The 21,672-nt window shown below is 40.9% G+C and overlaps 1 protein-coding gene across 1 annotated transcript in view; it reads right to left on the reverse strand.

The window, feature by feature from the left end:
- LOC106724754 (receptor-type tyrosine-protein phosphatase gamma-like) overlaps window positions 1-21,672 on the reverse strand; it is a 594,585-nt gene that overhangs the window by 96,608 nt on the left and 476,305 nt on the right. Inside the window, exon 5 of the mRNA XM_014533217.1 lies at window positions 15,739-15,834. Coding sequence (XP_014388703.1) covers window positions 15,739-15,834 — 96 coding nt within the window. The remainder of the gene's footprint in view (window positions 1-15,738; window positions 15,835-21,672) is intronic.

The following is a 21,672-nucleotide window of genomic DNA, read 5'->3' on the forward strand; positions in this document are numbered from 1 at the left end:
GTTGTTGTTGTTGTTAATCCTCACCCAAGGATATTTTTCCTTTTTTTTTTTTTTTTTTTTTTTTTTTAAAAAAAGAGGGAGGGGGGGGGGGGGGGGGGGGGGGGGGGGGGGGGGGGGGGGGCGGCTGAGACGTGGAGGCAGGGAGGGGCATCAGGGTCCCCCCTCACAGGAAGACTGGACCCACACAGAGTAAGATCCTAATGAATGGACTGTCCAGGCAGAGGGCTGGTGTGGTCGGGGTGGTGGTGGGGGTGGGCCCGGCCACACTAGCAGATCTCAGCCTGCGCTGCCCTGAAGAACTTCCTGAGCAGCTCTGACCCTGAGTCTGGGGGGTGTCCCCAGCATGAGAACGATTTAAAGCTGGCTCCGTGACTCCAACATGCAGCCACTGCTGAGGACGACTGGTCCAGGCGCGCTCAGCCCAAATGCCAGGTGACACGATACTGAGGGGAGAAAGCCTTGCCTCTCATACAGGCAGGTTCCTCACACTAACTCCCACAGAACTAACCTTTGCTGTACCTGGTGGCTGATGCTTGCCGGCATCCATGACAGTACCTGCTAGTGTTTCAGCTATGAGCGCTAACATTAGTGAAGACTTACTATGTGCCAGGGACATGTCCACTTCACCCGCATTAACTAATACAAGCCTCACGCCAACGCTCCAAGGTTGGTCTTTCATGGCTTCCTCCATTTTCCAGGTGAGAAAACCGAGGGATGGAAAGGTTAGCTGAACGTGGCTGAAGTCTGCTACTCCTAATGGGGAAAAGTGGGGCTTAATCAAACAGTGTGGAGCTAGAGGCTCTTCTTCATTACGCAGACTCTCAAGTGATCTCCTCTGCTTTCATTCCCTCTCTCTGTAAGCACTGAGATTACAGCATCCCACAAGCACAGGTCCTGGTCTTAGAGTTTACAGGGTGTGTGTGTGTGTGTGTGTGTGTGTGTGTGTGTGTACACAGAAACCTCCGCGAGGACAGGGATCTTGTTCTCTATAAATGGGAAATAAACCATTTTGTTCTTCTGAACAAAACTTATCTTTAAATATATAGTCTCTTCAATGAGAAGTTGTTACAATATAAAACAATGATTTATCTGGTGCCACATTTAAAAAGTAAAACTCAAGCAATCCCACTAGCTATGTTGGAATTGCCCTCAAAACCACAACTGTGTCCTCCAGCATGCATCCCAGATTTATCCGGTGATTAAATGAAGAAAGTCAGTGTTCTCTGCTTCACACAGAAAGCACTGAAATCTGATCGGCTGCAATAAGCAGAAGGTTAGAGTTTTCTGGACAATAATTTGTTTTAAGGGAATAAAATACTTGGGAATTTTTTCCTCAAAACATCTTTTAGGATCCTGAATTGGAAAAATATCAGAAAAGTACTAGGTGAGTAATACCAATGAGAAAGTAAGTTTAATTCATGCACTTCATGTTTCCTTATAAAACCCTAAAAGCACAAAATATGGGTCCTGTATTATTGGATTTTTCTTCTAAGGAATTAAATAATATTAGAGACCTAAAATTTGTAAGCAAGCTCACTTGGCGATTCACTAGGGATGTGACTTGTCTTCTATTCTAGTATGAAAACATAGGCAGTAATTTGGTAATGGCAAAATAAGATAAAATAATAAAATAAAATAAACCCTATTTTGAGAAAAATTAAAAAGAACGTAAAGCTGTACATGGTAACATGGACACCAGGTAGGAATTTCAGAGCTGTCAGATCTGCGTTATGACCAATTACTTGAGCTCCTCCGCAAAGCGGTGAGAGACATGCAGATGCTCCTCGAGGAATTGGATTTGGTTGCCTCCTCCTGAATGTCAGGGTCATAGCACCACCAACAACACTTCAGAACCTTGTCCCCGAGCCAAGGCGACCAGGGAGCTAAAGCACTGGCACCACAACGCAGGCGGACTGGGAGGGTGCACATACTTGATGCACCAACACAATGTGTTTACCTTAACGTGTCCAGGGAAAGTAATCATTCAAAATAACCCCTTTTATTGCAGCATTTCAACTCCACCTGTGAGTAATTATCATCATGATCAAACTATTATTATTTTGACAAATGTTTAGTGCTTCCGTCTGCTCTATAGTGTTTTCACATACACGCTTTCACCTCAAGTTCACAGCAAAGCTGATATCAACATTTCCATGCGCTGCACAAAGGAACAAAGGCAGAGGGGGAGCAAGGCAGTAAGTGGCAAGACAGGATTTTAGCACAGACCTTCTCACGCCAACCCCCAAGCCTTTCCTGGCTCTCCTAGACCGTGATTTCGCACTCAAAGGGCATCACAGCCTCTGGGGAGGTACTGGGAGCAGATGCTCCTCCTCAGAGAAGTGCCATGAGCATCAGGTAGGCTAATGTATGTGGGGCGCTTGGCAGAAAGGGCAGCGGGCTTGATACATGACCCACGTCCGTAACTATCACCTATTGTTTTTTTAAAATTATTGTTTATATTCAAAGAGAATCAGAAACTGGAACTCCCTTGTTAGAAGGCCTGGGGTTCACCTGTCTGCAGAGTTCACGGGGATGAGGGCATCTTTTGCCTGTACAACTCAAAATACAGAGGAACCCGGGTGTCAGGCTGATTTCCATGAAAAAGAAAGAAAGAAAAAGAGGGTAGCTAAGCTACCAAGTTCAGATGGGGCTCTAACCATTCCCTTCCTGTCTTGAAAGGTTTAGGAACTGGCTTTGTGTCCGCTAGCTGCTAACATTTCTAAGCCCTCTGGTGCTAAACCCTACACTGGAATACCTCAGAGATATTGTGAATTTGGTTTCAGGCCTCCACAACAAAGTGAGTATTGGCAATAAATCACGTCACAAATTTTTTGTTTTCTCAGTACATATCAAAGTTATATGTACACTGGGCAGTACTATTAAGTGTGCAACAGCATTATGTCTAAAAACACAATGTATGTACCTCAATTGAAAATGCTTTATTGCTAAAAAATTCTAAACATCATTCGAGCCTTCAATGAGTTGTAATCTTTTTGTTAGTGGAGCCTTTTGCCTCAACATTGATGAAAACGCATTCTCAGTGAAACACCATACAGTGAGGTGTGCCTGTAATCGGTTCAGTTAAAAAAAAAAAAAAAAAAAAAGAACCAGGACCTAAAAATAGAAATAATTGGTTGAAACCACATTAGAATGGTGCCCAAGGATGCCTAGACCCCAATGATATGGATTGAGAAATCCCAGAATTAAATGATCAGAGTCAGAACTGGTTATCGCTTTTGAGATAAGCAATTATATTTCATTATATGTGGTTCACACTAGCACTGTGATTCTAGGAGATCCCTCACCAAATCCGTATGTATGATGTGAGTTCTCTGTTATAACCAAAGGACTAATATCAAATGAAAACTGTATGAAATCAGATGATAATACCCAACTGATACACAAAAATTGAGCAGATCCCTTCCATTGCAAAGTGATTTATAGTATTAATGTACCCAATCAACACTTTCTTAAGTAAGTCCTGGCTTACTTCAATTTTGGACAAACCCAAATTCCAAACAAGGAAGATATAAAGTTAATTAGCTTTACTCATCATTGTATACATAGCTACAAAGGAATTTGCAAACAAACACCAAAATCACGTAACGTAGTACATATTCAGAGAACAAGAAGGGCTGGGCACAGAATCTACTGTCCATATGTGCCATGCCAGTCGATGCCTAGGTACACTTCTCAGCCCCTACAAAACCCTAAACAGGAAGATTCTGTCCTAATACTTTTCTCAAAAGACACCTGGGCAGGCAACATAAAGAAACAGTAGGAGTCCCAACTACTGTGCCTTTCACGGTATCACATTTGTCGCAAGTGAAAAGGCATGAAGGATAAAATATTTCTATTATGGAATTTCTCCCACAGTCTCTGTTTCCTAATCCCTCACAAACACAGGAGTTGCACTCCTGAAAAATAGCACAGTTGGCCAAGCAGTCTTAACACGATCAAGGTGTTAGAGAAGAAAGGGGTACTGGGTAAATCACAAAAGGTTTCACAGAGATGGACAAATTAAGTTTCTTCCCAGTCTGCTGTCACGTCGTGTATGAATGATTGAATCGGTCCACCACCCACGAAAGATCTGTGCACACCAGCTGCCCTCTGTCTTTATAGTTAGGCCACGCGGTGCACGTGACAAGTGCTTTGGGAGGTCAGAGGTCCACGCAAGAAACAGGCAGGCATCATCCGGAATACATGGATGAACAAGAGCACTGGGCTTTGCATGGTGCAGACGCACCATAGATTTTAAGACACTACAGACAGAAAAAACAAACAGCAGCATTAGTGTAAACCCTAAATCTAAGAGAGCTGCAAGCTTCTTGCAGTTAAGGGCAACCCCACGGAGCAGCACCCCGAGTGAGGAGCAGCAAGCTTCACACAGGGAAAGGTGGTTAATCATTTCTGAGGTAATGCCTACATGGCCAGAGAGAAAAAAGATCTGGAAAGACACAGTAACAGACCTCTAAAGTAGAACCAGAATGAACAGCTTTAAAAGCCTGCCCTGGGGAGCGACTTCTGTGACGCCACGGGAACCGGGTAGTGCAGAGATGTGGGTGTCATAGTGCAGAGATGTGGGTGTCGGGGGCAGATTTTCGTACAACTGCCAAAGGGAGTCGCATTGATCTTCCAGTTTTTCCAACCAGCTCCCTCTGAAACCTCTAAAGTAGAACCAGCATGAACAGCTTTAAAAGCCTGCCCTGGGGAACGACTTCTGTGACGCCACGGGAACCGGGCGGTGCAGAGATGTGGGTGTCAGGGGCAGATTTTCCTACAACCGCCAAAGGGAGTTGCATTGATCTTCCAGTTTTTCCAACCAGCTCCCTCTGATATCGAGTTCAAAGGCGTTTACACATGTTCTTATCTTTGTTTACCATTTTTATGGCCAAATAAATGTCCTACTAAATTGGTGCTTATTTCACAAATCATTGCAGTGTCTGGGGAACGAAAACCCATATGAGTGTAATTGAAGGGCACCAAGATGAAGCTGGAATACTCAGAAAATGCCAACTTCAGCATTTTGGCATGTAAGTTTAATTTTTTCCTACTTATTGCCTTTTTTATTTTTTTAAAAAATATATATTTTATTGATTTAACTTCAGCATTTTGGCATGTACGTTTAATTTTCCCCCCCTACTTATTACCTTTTTTATTTTTTTTTAAAAAATATATTTTATTGATTTTTTACAGAGAGGAAGGGAGAGGGATAGAGAGTTAGAAACATCGATGAGAGAGAAACATCGATAAGCTGCCTCCTGCACATCCCCTACTGGGGATGTGCCCGCAACCAAGGTACATGCCCTTGACCAGAATCGAACCTGGGACCTTTCAGTCCCCAGGCCGACGCTCTATCCACTGAGCCAAACCGGTTATGGCTACCTTTTTAAAAAATTAAGTTATAGTTTTAAGTTTGTACAATTTGATATTTTATAATGGCTGCATTTAGCAACAGGCTAGCAAAATTTCCTTACAATTTAACTGAATTCTGTCCCATAATATTGCTGTTCCAGAATGTTCTCGACTTAAACCATTTTTGTTTGACTTCAAAAATTCTCCTGATCTCAGCTGACACATACATATAGGCTAATGATTCCGTATTCTTTTCTGGCCCTGATTCTCCCCAAAATGAAACTTCACACCGCAAATATCTACAGAGCATCTGTATTTAGAAATCTCGCTGGCATCTCAGGTCATTCTTTCCTGCACAGCTCCTGCTCCTGTGGTCCTCACTTCACCCACGGATTCTTCTCAACTCTGACATCCATATCCGATCGGTCACCAAATCTGGCTGACTTTATTTGCTAAATACGTCTTGAATCTGCTATTCCTGTCGTCCCTATTGCCTCATCCACCGTTCTTGCTAGGGATGCTGAGCCAGAATCCTAAGTGGTTTTCTGGCTCTGCTTGTTCTGCACCTCTGCCCTTCTCTTTCTCCTCTTCCAAATGATCCTCCACACAACTGTGGGAGACATCCATTTAAATTGCATTTAAATCTTTACACCTGATCTTAGAATCCAGTTGACTAAACCTTGGTTGGCCAGGGACTAGGGGATTCTCAGACATGAGATTGTAGTTATTATTATCATTATTTATTCCTATCAGCTTATGTATAACCCAAATAGCCACCGATGCACCCCCTCCCCCACAACCTACTGAGATTAAAACATTCAGGTGCCCTCAAACAGTTAATTACCAGGCAGCAGGTGTATCAACCTCAGCACAGACATTTTAGGCCAGATAGTTAGTTTTCCACGGTGGGGCAACCTGCACATTGTAGGATGCTGAGCAGCATTTCTAGTCTCCACCACCATAACACTGACCACCCCAGTGTGACAGCAAGTGTCTTCAGGCATGGCCACCTGTCCCTCGGGGGGGGGGAGGGGGCAAAATCCTCTGTTCCCTCCCTCCCTCCTCCTCCTCCTCTCCGAAAGAACTACTTCCATTAAAAAAGTTCTTAAATCACTGTTTAAAGCGTTACCCCATTCATTCACACTGTCCTTATCTAACCACGCAATCCATTCAATATTCTTTATAGCCTTTTCATGAAAAAAAAGAAAGAAAGAAAAAGAAAAACCAAACCAACAAACTTGTCTTCAGATCTATAAAATAATTACAGGTGCAGAGCCAGAGAGAATTTAGAATAGGATCAAAGGATTTAATTATAGGGGAAAAGAATAAGATCACAATTTTAAGTTACAAGAAAACAACTCTTCAGGCTCCAGCATAATTGACAAGTCCATAAAGCACTTATATACACACTATAAGCCCAGTGCACGAATTCGTGCACAGGTGGGGTCTGGCTGGCCTGCCCAATGGAGCCCATCGGGCTGGGCCAGCGAGGGGGAGGGGCCACAGGCAGTTGGCCAGCTGGCCCTGCCCCTGATCAGGGTGTTGGGGACCAATCGGGGGCGGGACCAGTTGGGGGGAAGGGGGAGCGCGGGTGGTTGGCCAACCTGCCCCGCCCCCAATCAGGGTGTTGGGGGCCGATCAGGCCCCGGGTCAGGCTGGTTGGTTGGCTGCCACAGTGCGAGTCATAGCCACCGGTTGTTCCGGTCATTCTGCCATTCTGGTCGCTGGGCTTTTCTATATATAGATGATAATAACAGGGACCAAGTGATATAGACTTCCTTCTCTATCCTCTTCAACTGAATACCCAACTTTTCCCAGTTGGTACTCCTCTAAGAGCATAGACCCTGGAGATACACTGTTTCTGTTGAATACTGGCTCCAACATTTATTGGGCTGTGGAATCTTGAGGAATTTATATTGAAAAAGCTCCATGCCTTAGCTTCTGCACCTATAAAATGGGTGTAATAACACCTTGAGAGGGTCTGAAGAGAAGATTAAATTGGATGATACTTAATGTAGGGACTTCATTTTAGCATTTTACATAAAATAAGTCCACAATAAATGCCAATTGTTATTAACACTATCTGTATTCTATCTAGAAGCACTTTTTCAACTAGTTTATCTTGGAGAGGAAGAGTGGGGAGAGGAGAGTTGCCAGTCGTTTCTACTCTTGGGATGCAAAGTACTTTATGGGTAGAGTTCTCCCAAGAGGTCTAATCAGCTAAGGAATCTACTAGTTCACACTCCAGGGAGGACACACTTAGGGAAAACAAGACAACTGGATTGAGAGTCATGAAACTAGAATCCTCAGCTTGGTATATTCCAGAGCTACAGGATCTTAACCCCTTAACCCCTTAGAAGCCAGGTATCTCACTTCATTTTAGGGAGATCACTATGGAGTTCCTAAGATTTTCTCTGAGACTATGAAAAATTATAGGACGTGTATGAGAACTACTGGTCAAAACAAGTAAATTCTAAACTAAAGGAAGATACTAAACTACTATCTGGTTATGATGAAGGAAAAGTACTTGCTAACTGTCCTTGAAGTGCAATGATTTAATTAAAGAAGATTTTCACATGGTCACATTCAAAGAACTCAAAGCTTCTTAACTATGCAATGCTTCGCCAATTATTAAATAGTCTTCGGTAATGTTCATTAAGAGGAAGTTTGAATTACAGGCCATTTGCAGCCAGGAGATGCACTGAAAACACCTGATAGACTATAAATTCAATGTTGTACATCCACAAATCTGCTCCAAAATTGCATCTGAACATTAAAGATGACTCTGGCCTTCACTTAATGACAAGTCCTATGAAACCAATTAGCTGTTAAAATAGTTTAATTGGAACATATGTATTTTAATTTTTGTGTGTGTATAAAAAAAGTCTTCTTAATCAACCCAAAACATTCTGAAATTACACTTTTAGGTAATGTAGTGAAAGAATTGAACTTATAACTGGATAAAACCAAGGATGTGGAAAATGTGAGAAAGATGATATTCAAACAGCAGCAACTGGGAAGGAATAAATTAAGAATCATATTAGTTTATTGCAATTATCCTGAAAAGCAGTGTAAGAAGGAGGTTTTAACAACCTATCACTACTCTCTGGCATCAATTCATATGCTTTCCAATTCAAAATACTTATTTGTTTTTCTGTGGTGGGTGTTGGGTAGATGAGTATAATTACTTTTTTTTTCTTTCTTTCTTCCCTCCCTCCCTCTTTTTTCTTAATCCTCACCCAAGGATATTTTTTCCATTGATCATTTTTTTTTTAAGGGAGAGAGAGAGAGAGAGAGAGTGACATCCATGTGAGAGAGACACATCAATTGGTTGCCTCCTCCATGAACCCTGACCAGGGCCAGGGATTGAGCCTGCAACCCAGGTATGTGCCCTTGACCAGGAATTGAACCCAAGACCCTTTGGTGTGTGGGCCAGTGCTCTAACCACTTAAAAACACTGGCCAAGGCCTTCCCTCCTTCTTATCTCTCTGTCCTTTCTTCCCTTCCTTCCTATGGAGTAGTGATCCTTGCCAAGAGGATCAGTCAAAAGTAAAGTAATAAAAATAAAATAAAATAAATAGACCTATAGTAAGAATAGAATTAAATTATTCTTCATTAAAAGAAGAAAAAGATTCCTCAGGATGGTTAAACAAATATCAACAAGATCAATTTAGGTCACCATGGGACAATCGATACTTTAATAGTGGTGTTTTGCTATGTAAAAAAATGGAAGAAGTTGAAGACAAATAGAGAAAGGAGAGTCCAATTCTAAAATTTACAAATAGGAACTTGATACTCACAAAATAAAATATTTATCACTTTGAAATTATACACAAGATATAATTCTTATATTAATTTATTGACATTTCATCTTCCCCTACCTACCTCCCAATGACAAAATAATGCTACTGTCAATGAAAGAACTCAAAAGCCAACTCAAAGTTTCTCATAAACTCTGAGGTCAGGCTACAAGTCTGAGGCTATATTTGTAATATTCATGGAGAATGGTATAAAGAAGGCACTTAATAAATATTGCAGAATGAGCAAATGAGTTAGCAAATGAGAACATGAATAAATAGATGAGAAAATATTACATTTTGTTTACTTAGAGAATCTGATGGAAAAGGGGGAGGGAGAAAAAACATAGACATGTAAAGAATAGCAATACCAAGAAACATACGTACATGTTTGCTGAAGCACACAGAAACTACTCCATTAACCTTCACACACAGACCCTAGGAAGGAATTACTAGAGATAGAGGCAAGCTAGAAAAACAAATAGCAAAAATTCAGAGTCTCTCCAGCTGAGATAAAAGCATTTTGATAGAAAACTTTATTAAAACATCCAGAGACACAGACATACCCAGATAGTCTTGGCAATAAAGTCTCTGAATGCACTACTACTTTAAGATTTTTAAGGCTCTGTTGCTTTTTCACAACTACAAGCATAAAAGGAGATACATCCCTTTAATAGTATGTTAGACCCAATGGAGCCCATGTCAGAAAGTTACCATCCTCAATAAATCAGTGGACCTATACTCTTCAGTTTAATGTCCTTCCTTGGCCATCTCAAGGGTCTTACACTTCTGATATAACCATCGTTTTTAGGTGATGCTGACATATCCACCTAGATATGCTTTTCCAAGATTCAAATCATTAATGTTACGGTAAGCATCCTGAGAAGTTCCCTATAACTCAGTCCTGAGGTGTAATTTAGGTTAAGATACTGATGTGAGGCCTAGGGAAAGGTTGGTGATGGGATACAAAGAGAAGAGAAACAAGACTCAGACTGCAAACCCCACAGCTCCTAGTGCCTACTTCTAACAGGCCATAGGTTGTCAAGTTGTTCCTTTGTAATCAAGACTACAGAATCTAAATATGTTTTCACAAAATTCGGTTCAGTATTTGCACAACAAAGCCCCAGAGTTAGCCTCCTGCAAGAGATCCAAAGTGAGGAGTAAGACCCAAGTCCTCAATGGTCTCACAGTACAAGGGCAGAAGAAGGCACTTAAAACTATAGGCTTAATGCCCAATGGCAGCTAAGAGAAACAGGGATTACAGGAAGGACAAATCACATCTACCTTGGGGGTGGGGTGGGTAGAGGGAAGGTGAAATGCAGAGAGGTGGAGGGAAGGCTTTCTGGCCAGCCCTGGATGGATGAGTCATCAAGAACTCCCCTTGCCTCCTCAGTGTCTATAAATAATCCCAGGTGCTGCCATTTCATTTAATTACGAAGCTGCTCCAGATGGAGGGAAATAATTAAGCAGTCGGCACCGACATGACATAAAGAATGTGGCAGCAACTTGCGAAACATTTCAGTTTTTAAGTTTGCTTTCAACTCTGAAATAAGGGCAGAAATGAACAGGGGGCAAATGACTGAGTTACGGACCTTGGGGAAGACCAAATGACTGCAGGCAGATTCTGGGTAGAAATTTAAATAGAAATTTAAAATAATAAATACTGGTGCAAAGGGGCTCAACTCTCCCAGTAGAAGTAAAACTGTTAACATTGAATGAAGAAACCTCGATAGAACTGTTGAGTCTTCAAAAGAAGTCCTTTCAGACAACCTTTAAATAAAACGGGATGCAATTTAGTTATTTCTGAAATGTACAAGAACAATGCCATTGGCTGGGCCTCTGGATGCAGACATGACGAAAATATTATATCTTTGTGTCTGATGCTAATTTTCAGAAGTGACTCTAACAAGGAAGCCGCAACAAGGAAGCCGCAAAGAATATCACAAAAAGTTTCTAAATGTAGGTGCTCTTAAAGGATCATGCATTTATAACTCCAAAGTTCAATGGAATCAGGAAATAGAACTAAAATTTTAGGTATTCAAAAGCCATAACATTAATGAGATGTTCCAAACCAAAATTCAAAGATGATTATGTACTTCTTGAAAAAACTACAGTAATCAAAACCATAAGAAGTTTGGGGTTACCCAGCATCTATGAGCATCAGATTGAAAGTCAGTAAGATAGTTGCATGATTCGAAGGCATTTCAGTTCTGGTACGTAAATGAGGGAAGTGTTCCTGAGGAATGGTGAAGAAAAGATCATAAAAAAGAAAAACAAATCAGAATCCAATTCAGAGAGTTACGATGGAAGATTCAAACTTGAAACACATAGGCCTACTTACTAGTAAAAGTAAGGTCACTGAGAGTACTGGTACTCTTTACTCCATAATCTTAAATCAGAGCTAGTAAAATATTTCCAGTTATTTTCAAAGTGAAGTATCCTTTACAAATTGTCTAATCATTCCACTGCTATATTTAGCTTTCCTGTAAACATTGTTTTCTTATTTTTTACTTCTTTAAACCCAGGTAGAGTACTGTCAGAATAATAAAATATTTTAAAAGAGCATTTTAATGACTTTTGGTATTTTACATTTTTACAGGAATTCAAATCAGACTAATGGTCAAGAATACTGGAGATTCTACTTTAACAAACAGAAAATAATCATTTTAATTTTTGCCTTACATAACTTAGTTAAACAAGCATTTAATTATTTCTTCAGTGGATTAACAACAAATGCCTTCATCCCTTGCCAGTTTCTTAACATGATTAATTTGAAAATCCTTTAAAATCAAATGTTATCCTTACTTTCCACTATATCTTCCAGAGGGTTGCTGGTGCAACGGTGTATATAAACAGAAAAACAAGGCGTTCTTTCTTCCAGACACACTACTAACACGAGTGGGAGAATTGTAATAAATATTTCACCCACCAGCGGCTATGAAGTGAATGCACCTTGTAGAGCTCTGTGGGCCCAAATGCACACAACCATATATGGCCGCCAAGGTTTGCTATCTTCCATACAGGGAGGTGGTCATTCCTTCCTTCACTGGTGTTCACACCAAGCACTCAGGAAAGACCTGGCTCGCCTTTCAGCATTGACACTGACCTTCAGCTCTGCCTGCAACTGAAAGATGTCCGCTACCACTCAGAGTTACTGGGATCCAGCTTGGGATCCTGATCTGAAGGTCATGCTGACATGAAGGCATGAGGAAGACTGCTGCAATGGGAAAGCAAGGCCCCTTCAAAGTAGACCAACAGCCTCTACTCAGATTTTGATTGCTGCTATCTCATCTGCATGTCATGTGTAAAACCTCCCATGTTTAACTAAAGAAAAGAATTGTAAATGCTATGTCTGTTCAGACATTACTCCTGTGAGCCACAAGAGGCCTGTCTGCGGACAACCTCTACTCTAGGTCAACATATGCTTTGGTCAACTATGTGCCCCTTAGGCTTGTGTTTGTTTTGGATACATGAAGTTCGTCCTATCTAATCATAGCAAAGGCAGTGAGAGAGCTAAAATTACATGGAATAATGGGCACATGATGAGGAAGGAAAAGGAAACAAATATAATGAAAAAATGAATGTAAAAAAATTATTCTAATGTGAATCAGCATCAAGGCTACAACATCTGCATGGGCTTAGCCTTGCCTAGGCATGAGCTCGGGCCACTGGCATCATGGCCCTCGGGATAATGAATAGGTGGGCTCATGGGCACCAAGTCAGAGCACAGCCTCGTCACAAATGGGGAAGCTTCTCCACTCCCCTCTTTCTGGCCATGATCACGTGGGACTGTGGGGTCCTAGTGGGCAGGTGCTGATCCCATGTATTTTATCTAATGGCGTACCTGGTAGTATTCCTGGCTCTGAATCAGTGCTGAAGGGATGGTAAATACTCCTTCAATGCCAACATGTGTGATGCCAGGTTTGAATAGGGAAATATATACCAAGATTTAACTGACTATTTGAGGGAGAAATACCAAGCTCCCAAATTTAACATTCCTATGGAAAGACTCAAAATACAAAGATCTCACAGTATGGGATCTAACTGGACTGTGAAATTAAAATCACAAAAATAAAGCTTCCCTTTCCATTGCATGTCACAGTCTGAACTCAGACGTACAAATGAACTGATGTACAACTGCATTTCTAAGGGAAACTATGGGGGCCGCTCACCACAGCAATTCTGTCCCATTGCAGGTTATCTGCCCGCTATTTTGTGTCTAGAGGACAGGAAGCCAAAATTCAGAGAGGAACTTACTAGATAAAATGCATCTAAATCTCTTTGCATGTGAGCTAGTAGTCCTGCCCTAGGAATCCTTTAAAATTCAAATCCTGGATTTCCCACTGAGGTGTTTTGTGGTTTGTACACCAACGTGCTTTCCCTGCCTGAGACTAATTGGTCTTATATTTAACAAGAGTTTACAGAATGAGAAAAATAAAATGCTTTGGGGTAGAGCATGCTGTGAAGCAGCCCTGTTAGTGCTCCTAAAAACATTTGTAAAATGCATTTTCCCACAAGAAAGGTGACCCAGGGCCTGGCTGAGCTGGTCATGGTGGGCACGGCAGGGGAGGAGGGGGTTAGATTTGAGGGCAGGGCTAGGGGAGTAGAGGTCCAACTACCTGAAAAGCACCATGCCAAGCAGACAGTAGCAGAAAAGAAGGGATTAACCACGTAGCTGGGAATTGTTTAGGAATGTTTCAAGTGACCCCAGGATTGTCAAAGGCAACCTAATCATGGCTTAGAAGCAGAAGGGGACCTGCCAGAACCCAAATGAGCTGCCAACAGGACAGGGTCCAGAACAGTCTTCTGTTCCGGCAAAGAAGACTCGCACACCATGGGGTCTCTATCTCATAGTGACAGAGATGGATGACATGGACACATATCATTTGTCATGTCCCAGTGTTGACTATGTGCCAGGACCGATACTAGGGACTCCATGTAATGACTTCTACAATCTTGATTGTGTAGAAGTTGCCACCCCCACCTCACAGATAAGGATACTGAGGTTGGAAAGTTTAAATTACTAGGTCGCCACTAAACAGATGTTAAGTAGAAGAGACGGGATTCAAAGAAAACAGTTTTTCCTCCAGTGAATAAACTCTTAAAACTCTACACTCTACTACGGTTCATGAGAAGTACAGGAAAAAAGTATGTGGGGGAGAACCTTGGGGACAATGGAGAGATCAGCCCAATGTACAATAAAAAAGATGATTTCCAAAATATCTGTCAATTAACCACAATAAAACCAACACATTTTATAACATGACCCAGTACATAGTCCCTGCATCGCTCTGGATATAAACAACTAAAGAAAAGTGTTACAAACATAATTAAGCTCACTATGTGTGACATACTAATATTTTCTGATTTTTTTCGATTCTATGTCAGTATTTTTAAAATGCTGGTCAGGTCTCACGTACATGACTTCACAGCCCACCAGAAGGTCAGAACCCACAGTTGGAAAACAAGTACCATGACCCAGCTGATGACCACCAACCACTGTTATTGTGTTTGATGTTTGAGTAGAATATTAGTTTTCCAATATTGAGTTTTTACATATAATCTCCTCCAATTTGTGCCTTTATTCAAAAGAAGGAAAGGGAGAGAGGGTAGTTAAGAGGGAGAGATAAGCAGTGGAGAGAATTTTCCATCATTTTATTTTTATACGAAAAAGAGTAGTGAAATTACTGGAAACAAGAGCAGCTCCATCTCGATGACAAAGAGCTTGCCCCAAGAGGCAGAGGTTAAAGGACCATGTCAGGGAAGGTGCTGATGTCTTTGATGTTCTTTTGACTTGTCAGGAAGATATAATTAGTCACTGGTAAAAGGAACACCTGTATGTGGTCTTTGGCAAATTTTAAGACTGAAAGGCAAGTCACATACCTACTACTCAGGTTATCTTCCACACAATAAAGCACCAGGTCTCTCTAGGCTACTTGGTCAATATTAATTTGATTTGACATTAACAAGTCTCAACAACATTACCCGTGGAAGGATGAAGTTTGGCTCCTGGGAGCAAAATCAATACAGGAGCCAGGAACACTCATTAATGCAAATAGCCCACATTTAAAAAGAGAAAGAAATGATGGCAAATCATAAGCGGAGTAGCTGAGAAATGGTCTCAATATGTACTTCAGTTGGGGATTTCTGGGAGCGAATGAAGAGGGGTCTCTTCAGAGAAGTGACTGATGCCATTTATTAATCTACTTGCACATAATGTCAAATTTTGAAGTTGTTCCAAAGAAAACCACTTTTTTCCTTTACATCAGCCTCTTAATATGCTGAAGGAACCTGTTCAAAACGCTTCAGCAGTGAAAGTAACTTAGATGATAAATGTGTTCTTCAATCTGTGTACCAGTCAAGTGGCAATAAAATCAGGATAATTCATGCAAAAATTTTCATTATGTTTCTAAACATACTTATTTACATTTTAAATCACACATTAGACAATATGAAATATCTTTCATTTAGACAGGTGTGAACTAGAAAACAGATGCGTTCGTTATACACAGAACAATTCGGTGAATTAAAAAAAAAATACTCCAAGAACTCTCTGGATGAGGTACTTGGGCCACTGTTAACTTACTTGGAAAAATATGGCCATGGCTCCGATTATTCTGTTTTCAGAAATGGCAGTTTGAAAGCTGTCAAAGTCGTCTGGATTGTAAAAGAAAAGCTGCATCTGAAAAAGAACAATTAAAAGTGGATTGGTAACATTTCCACACCTACACCAAAGTAGAGAGAACAGTACAATGAATCCGTTCCCCACTTACTAAGATTATTCATCTGTCCATATTTTTTCATTACAAAATTACTTCAGCAGACATCACCAAAACACACATCTTCTCACATAACGACAAAATAAAAACACCAGCACCTTCTTATAATCTGATGCTCATGTTATGGTGGAAGTTCCTGATTAAGAAGCAAATTTTTAATGGAGTTATACACGTTGAAGTAAAAAACTGAGCTGTGAGATTCAGTCCACATGTTAAAATTATAAATGCTCAAATGGGCACATCTGTATGAACACCACCCGTTCTAACGATGAGAATTTGAAGGGGTCTCTCAGTAACCTTGAGAAATAGCCTAAATTTCAGGGACTCCACAAAGGAATATAATGGTAATGATAATAATGATGCCTTCACAGTTTGGGAAAAGCCAGCTCATTCATTATTTCACTCAATCCATCTAACAATGCCTGTGAAGATAGAGCAGAAATTACTGCACTCAGTTATAAATGAGGAACTAGGGCTTCAGAAAGTTGATGTTATCTTGGCTAAGATTAAACATCAGAGGAAGAATGTAAAATCCAGACGCTCTCAGCCCAACCTTAGATAATTTCTCTTACATTTGGCTAGGATTTCTTATTCAAAAAGCAGAATAGAGATAAATCAACTTAAATCATTATGAAATTTTAATGCTTGAACATTCTGACAATTCACACAATTCAGAGAACAAAAAGAGACCACAGAGTATTCTCCTGAGACCACATTTATGATAAAAATAACAGATCTGGGTTTCTATTCCAGTTTCCTCATTTACTTGCCTGTGAGACCTCAGGTAAAGCAAGCTAATTTCTGAGTATCAGCCTCCTCATGTACAGAATCAAGTATTTACCCTTGGTAGGGTGGGTATGGGGACCAAACAAGTTAGCGTATGTAGCACCACGCCTAGACCTCATCAGTGCTCAACAAATCACTATCACCACCACCACTACCACCACCACCATCACCATCACCTCCACCACCACCATCACCACCAGCACCATCACCATGACCACCACCAATCATTACCATCACCACCGCTACCATCATGACTACCATCACCATGACCACCACCACCATGATGATGAATAGACAGTTAATTTGGAGGATTTTCTGCCACCCCTCCACTCTCTCTTTCTATATCCTCCTTTTCTATTAAACACACATACATACCATCATTATCACCACTGCTACCACCATCACTACCACCACCACCACTACCACTACCACCACCATCACAACCACCACCACCACCACCATCATCACTACCACCACCATTATCATAACCACCGCTACCACCATCACTACCATCAGCATCACCACCATTAGCACCACCACCATTATCACTACCATCATCACCACCACCACCATCATCATCATCGTCACTACTACCACCAACACATATTGTAAAGTTAACGATTGGTAGACATCTTAAAAGTTCTAACAAGAATGTGATTCCACTGAATCTTACAGATTGACCCTGCTCCTTACAGTAAACCAAATCTCCTATATCATTAGATCTCTTCCATGACCTCTTTTCCCCATTTTTCCAAATGACATGATGCTATTTGCTGTAATAGACTGAACAACCACACCCCAGATGGAGTTTGGAGAGTTTATACTGATTAATGATAAATTCCCAGTGGGGAAAACATAATGATAGAGACTAGCAGAAGTACAGGTCAAAGGTAAACAGAGTCCTGTCGACTGATTTAACCAAGATGTTAATTGAGTTCACCAATAAGAACAAGGTGACATTTCTTTTCTGAAGGGTGAAATCTGGTATCTAAATCAGGACACTGTCTAGAAGAACACAGGTACCCAAGTAAATGGTAGAAAAATGGGTAGATTCTTTTCGAGGATTTTCTTTCTTAAAGTGAATTATTTTCCTCAGACTGCCAATTCCCACTGAGACTGCAGCTTCTTACAAATGTGTTGTATTTGGGTTTGGACAGCTTTAGACATCATGAATTTATACTGAGAAAAATCCATTCAATGAGGTGCAGATTAAAACAGTTTAATGCCGGGTGAATTGCTTTGGGTACATGGCTACTATCCCAAGGAAGATACTCCACAGTCAGAAAATTACACTTCACTTTCCTTTTAAAACTCAGGCCCTCAAATTAAGTAAGTTCACAGAAGGTTTTCTTATTCTTTGGCATATGTGCCAGGGGGGCATTGTGTAATGCATCACCTGAATAGTGTCTGATACAAAATACTTTAAGTCTTCTTCAAGGGCACTTTCATTTACAACTGGGTGAGAAAATTCATTTTTAGAAAATGTCTTTGAGTCATGGCTCCACCCATCAGGATAATGCAATGTCTCATAAAAAGAACGGCAGCACAAGTTGGAAATATCAATTTTCCTGGCTAGTCCTCTCAAGTTGTAGTCTACTGAATTATGCTAACGTTTGAAGCTATCTTAAATAGGAGAGTAAATAAGTAGATGGAGTTTTGCTGAGTGAAATGGACTTTAAGTTATCTTAGTTTTATTCTTGATGAGACATATTTGAGAAAGGGCTAGAAACCTATTTTCCAAAAGTACCTTTGGAAGGAGTTGGGTGGCTACTAAATACCTTGAGTAGCCCATCAACATTCTGTACCTGCTCTCAAGAGCCACACTCAGAGCATCCTCCAAAGTGTGTTCTTCCTAATAGTGTGAAAGTAAGTGACACCCACTGCCCAGCAATCATCCTCCTGAAAAACCATGATGCACATAAGCTGAAAGGATGTGGAAACGCAGCAATAAAGAGATCGATTCACTGTTGCACACACATATCTTTCACCCACTGCTACCAACTATTTACATTTTACTCCACTTGCGTCCTCTCTATCTCCCCACATACAAGACTTTTTCTGAGTAATTTCCTACCAAATGGGAGATAATATACCCCGTCACCTATAAATACTTACGTGCATAATTTCTAAGCATGAGGATGTTCTCTTAAATATTATTACAGTATAATTATAAAATTAGCAAATTTCACTTTGATGCAACACTATTATCTCATTTATAGTGCATTTTTCTGGCAAGTGCCCAAATAAGCCCATTGTGGGTCATTATATGGGTTCTCAGCCCAGGAATCCAATCTATGATCAAACTTTGCATTAGTTGTCATGTCTCTATACTGACCCCTCCCACGCCCAACCTTCATCTGGAGCAGCCCCTTAGCCTTTCTTCACTCTGGTAGGGTGAAGTGTACAGGCCAGTTATCATGCAGAATTGGGGCCTGTCTCATGGTTTTTAGGACTAGATTACAGGGTACATTTTGGGTAGGTTACCACAGTAGTAATACTGTGTCTTCACAGCGCACCATGCCAGGAAGCACAGTAAATGGGTGTTGTACTTGATCACATAGTTAAGGTGATGTCTGCTAGGCTTCTCTACTATAATGTCATTAATTCTCCTTTTGTAATTAAAAAGTACTTTGTAGAAAGATATTTCGAATTACATACATAGCCTCTTCCTCAGCTAACCTTAACCTACCATTTTTAGTATCCACTGATGATTTTCTCGCTCTGCCATACTCTTATGTCCATTCACGGCATTCTTGTGTAAGAAATCGCCTTCCCGTCTCCAGTTTATTCACTCCTTCATTCGTCTATATCAATAAGGAATCATTTATTTTTGTTTTTATTGTATTCAGCGGGTTATAATCCATCACTATCAGTATTGCTGATGCCCAAACTGTCTCAGATTTGCCCAATAGGAGACTTCAAACAGATTCCTCGATCATACTGCCACGTTCCTACCATTTCCATTAGTTAAGACCTCCTCACCAGCTCATTATGTATTTTCCCTGCTTTGGTCCTAAAACTGGCCATTTCTTGAGTGAACCCTGGTCCCTTTTAATGAGGAATGGTATTTAAAGACCAAATATCACTAATTCAGTGCTTTCCAAATATTTTTGAGATTAGAATACTTCGGTTCTTCAAGAAAACTATATACCTGGAGGCTGTGCGAGTCTATTCCAAGCAGGACCCTTTTTGCAAGGAAAGAAAGTTGGATCAACTTTAATGGGTGTCCCTCACCAGGCACAGTGCCGTGGAATATGTAAATCTCCCATCAACACAAATAACCTGCATGAAGCTCAACTACAAATGCACTGCAGACTGTTGTGTACCTGGCCACAATCAAGGGACCAGTTCTAAGCAACCTTTCCAATACATGAGCAAGAGTCACAGGCCTGGATACATCATTCATTTCTACCTCATGAAATGGCTGCAGTGGAAAAAACTCCAGGCATTTCTCCAGCCAGATCAAGGTGGCAGATAACGTAGAGTACAATATGGCCTAACCTGACCGATGGAAAATCGAATTTACAGGGGGAAAAGCCCTACGACTGAGCAGGAAGCATTTGCTAAAATATAGATACGGAAAATGCCTAAACAAATGCTAACATTACCACGTAATGGGAAGGAGATGAAATGGGTACTGTGAGCATAGGGTTGCTGGCAGTCAATGTTTTATTGGTTTGGGTACTAATATGATGCATGCAGAGTCATGACAAAACGTCTGCTTAGCTTCCCCTTTCATCTGCCTTACCTGTAAAATAACTCTAGTTGTAATTTTATTTAAAAACCATGTATATCCCTGGTTTCCAATTTGTATCTCTCTCTGTATTGAGCTGAATGAATAGAAAACAACAAATCTGCACACTGAAGTCTTCTATATTTTTATGAATGCTGGTTTTCAAACAGTTAGTGAGTTCCCACTGCATGCCAGGCACTGTACTATTATTCTTTAACACTCACTGAGGTGGGTACCACCACGATCCTCATTTTACAGCCAAAGGAGGCAAGCATTTCTAACTTTACAGGCTCATAAGGATAGAGGGTGGGATTATGAAACCTAATCTCTCCAATCCTAGTTGATCAAGACCTTCATCACTGTGCTTCCTTCCAAAAGGCAAACTTTTACTTACTGTGTATTATGCATAGGGCGCTATGACAGATAAAGACACAATTGCTCTTGGGAAGACCAAAATATCAATAATAAGACAAGGTTAACTTTTTCCTCCTTGAATGCCAAAGCTGAGTCATAGGCAAATGCATCAGAAAAAAGCGTAAGGCAAAAATGGCTCATGGTCAAGTAAAGCATATATTAAATGAATACTAAAATATTAATGGCAATGGGCAAGAGGGGACATTTCATTGAAGGTGGACTTCCTATTCTCCACTGTGACACCTGCACATATCGTCAGCTCTCAAATCTCTGTGACAATGGTGGCAAGAGGAACTATCCCGACACAATGGACAATCCAACAGGACCTTCTTTTGTGATTTAGAAGATGCTACATTTTCATTTCCTCTAAAAAAAAACACCATATGCTTCTTCACATGCACCCCCGTCCCCCCACATACATGGCCCAAGAAAAACTCATGATGAAGTAAGTAAGGAAACAGCAATCTACTGATAATTCACCAGACATTTCCGGGATACTCTTGGGCACCTGTAATAAGAGTGAAAGAACCCAAAGGAAAAGCCACAGGAAAATAACAGATGAGATGTGAACAGGAGGAAGTGAAGACGGTAATGAAAAAGGCTATCACATAGGAGGCAGTAGATAAGAGAAGGAAGGGGTGAGACGTATTTTTCTCAGTTGAGCACGTGGAGGTGGATGAGAAACAGTTGCCTAAGAATGAAAATGTGTCGCGAAGGCACAGTGGAAATCCAACCCAGTTAATGACCTGCAGGTTCCACTGCTGGGGGATTTGTACAGGTAAAGCCAGAATGAAGGTTTTGGTAAAGG

This window comes from Myotis brandtii, unplaced genomic scaffold (genome assembly GCF_000412655.1).
Source record: "Myotis brandtii unplaced genomic scaffold, ASM41265v1 scaffold954, whole genome shotgun sequence".
In the NCBI taxonomy this organism is placed as follows: Eukaryota; Metazoa; Chordata; class Mammalia; order Chiroptera; family Vespertilionidae; genus Myotis; species Myotis brandtii.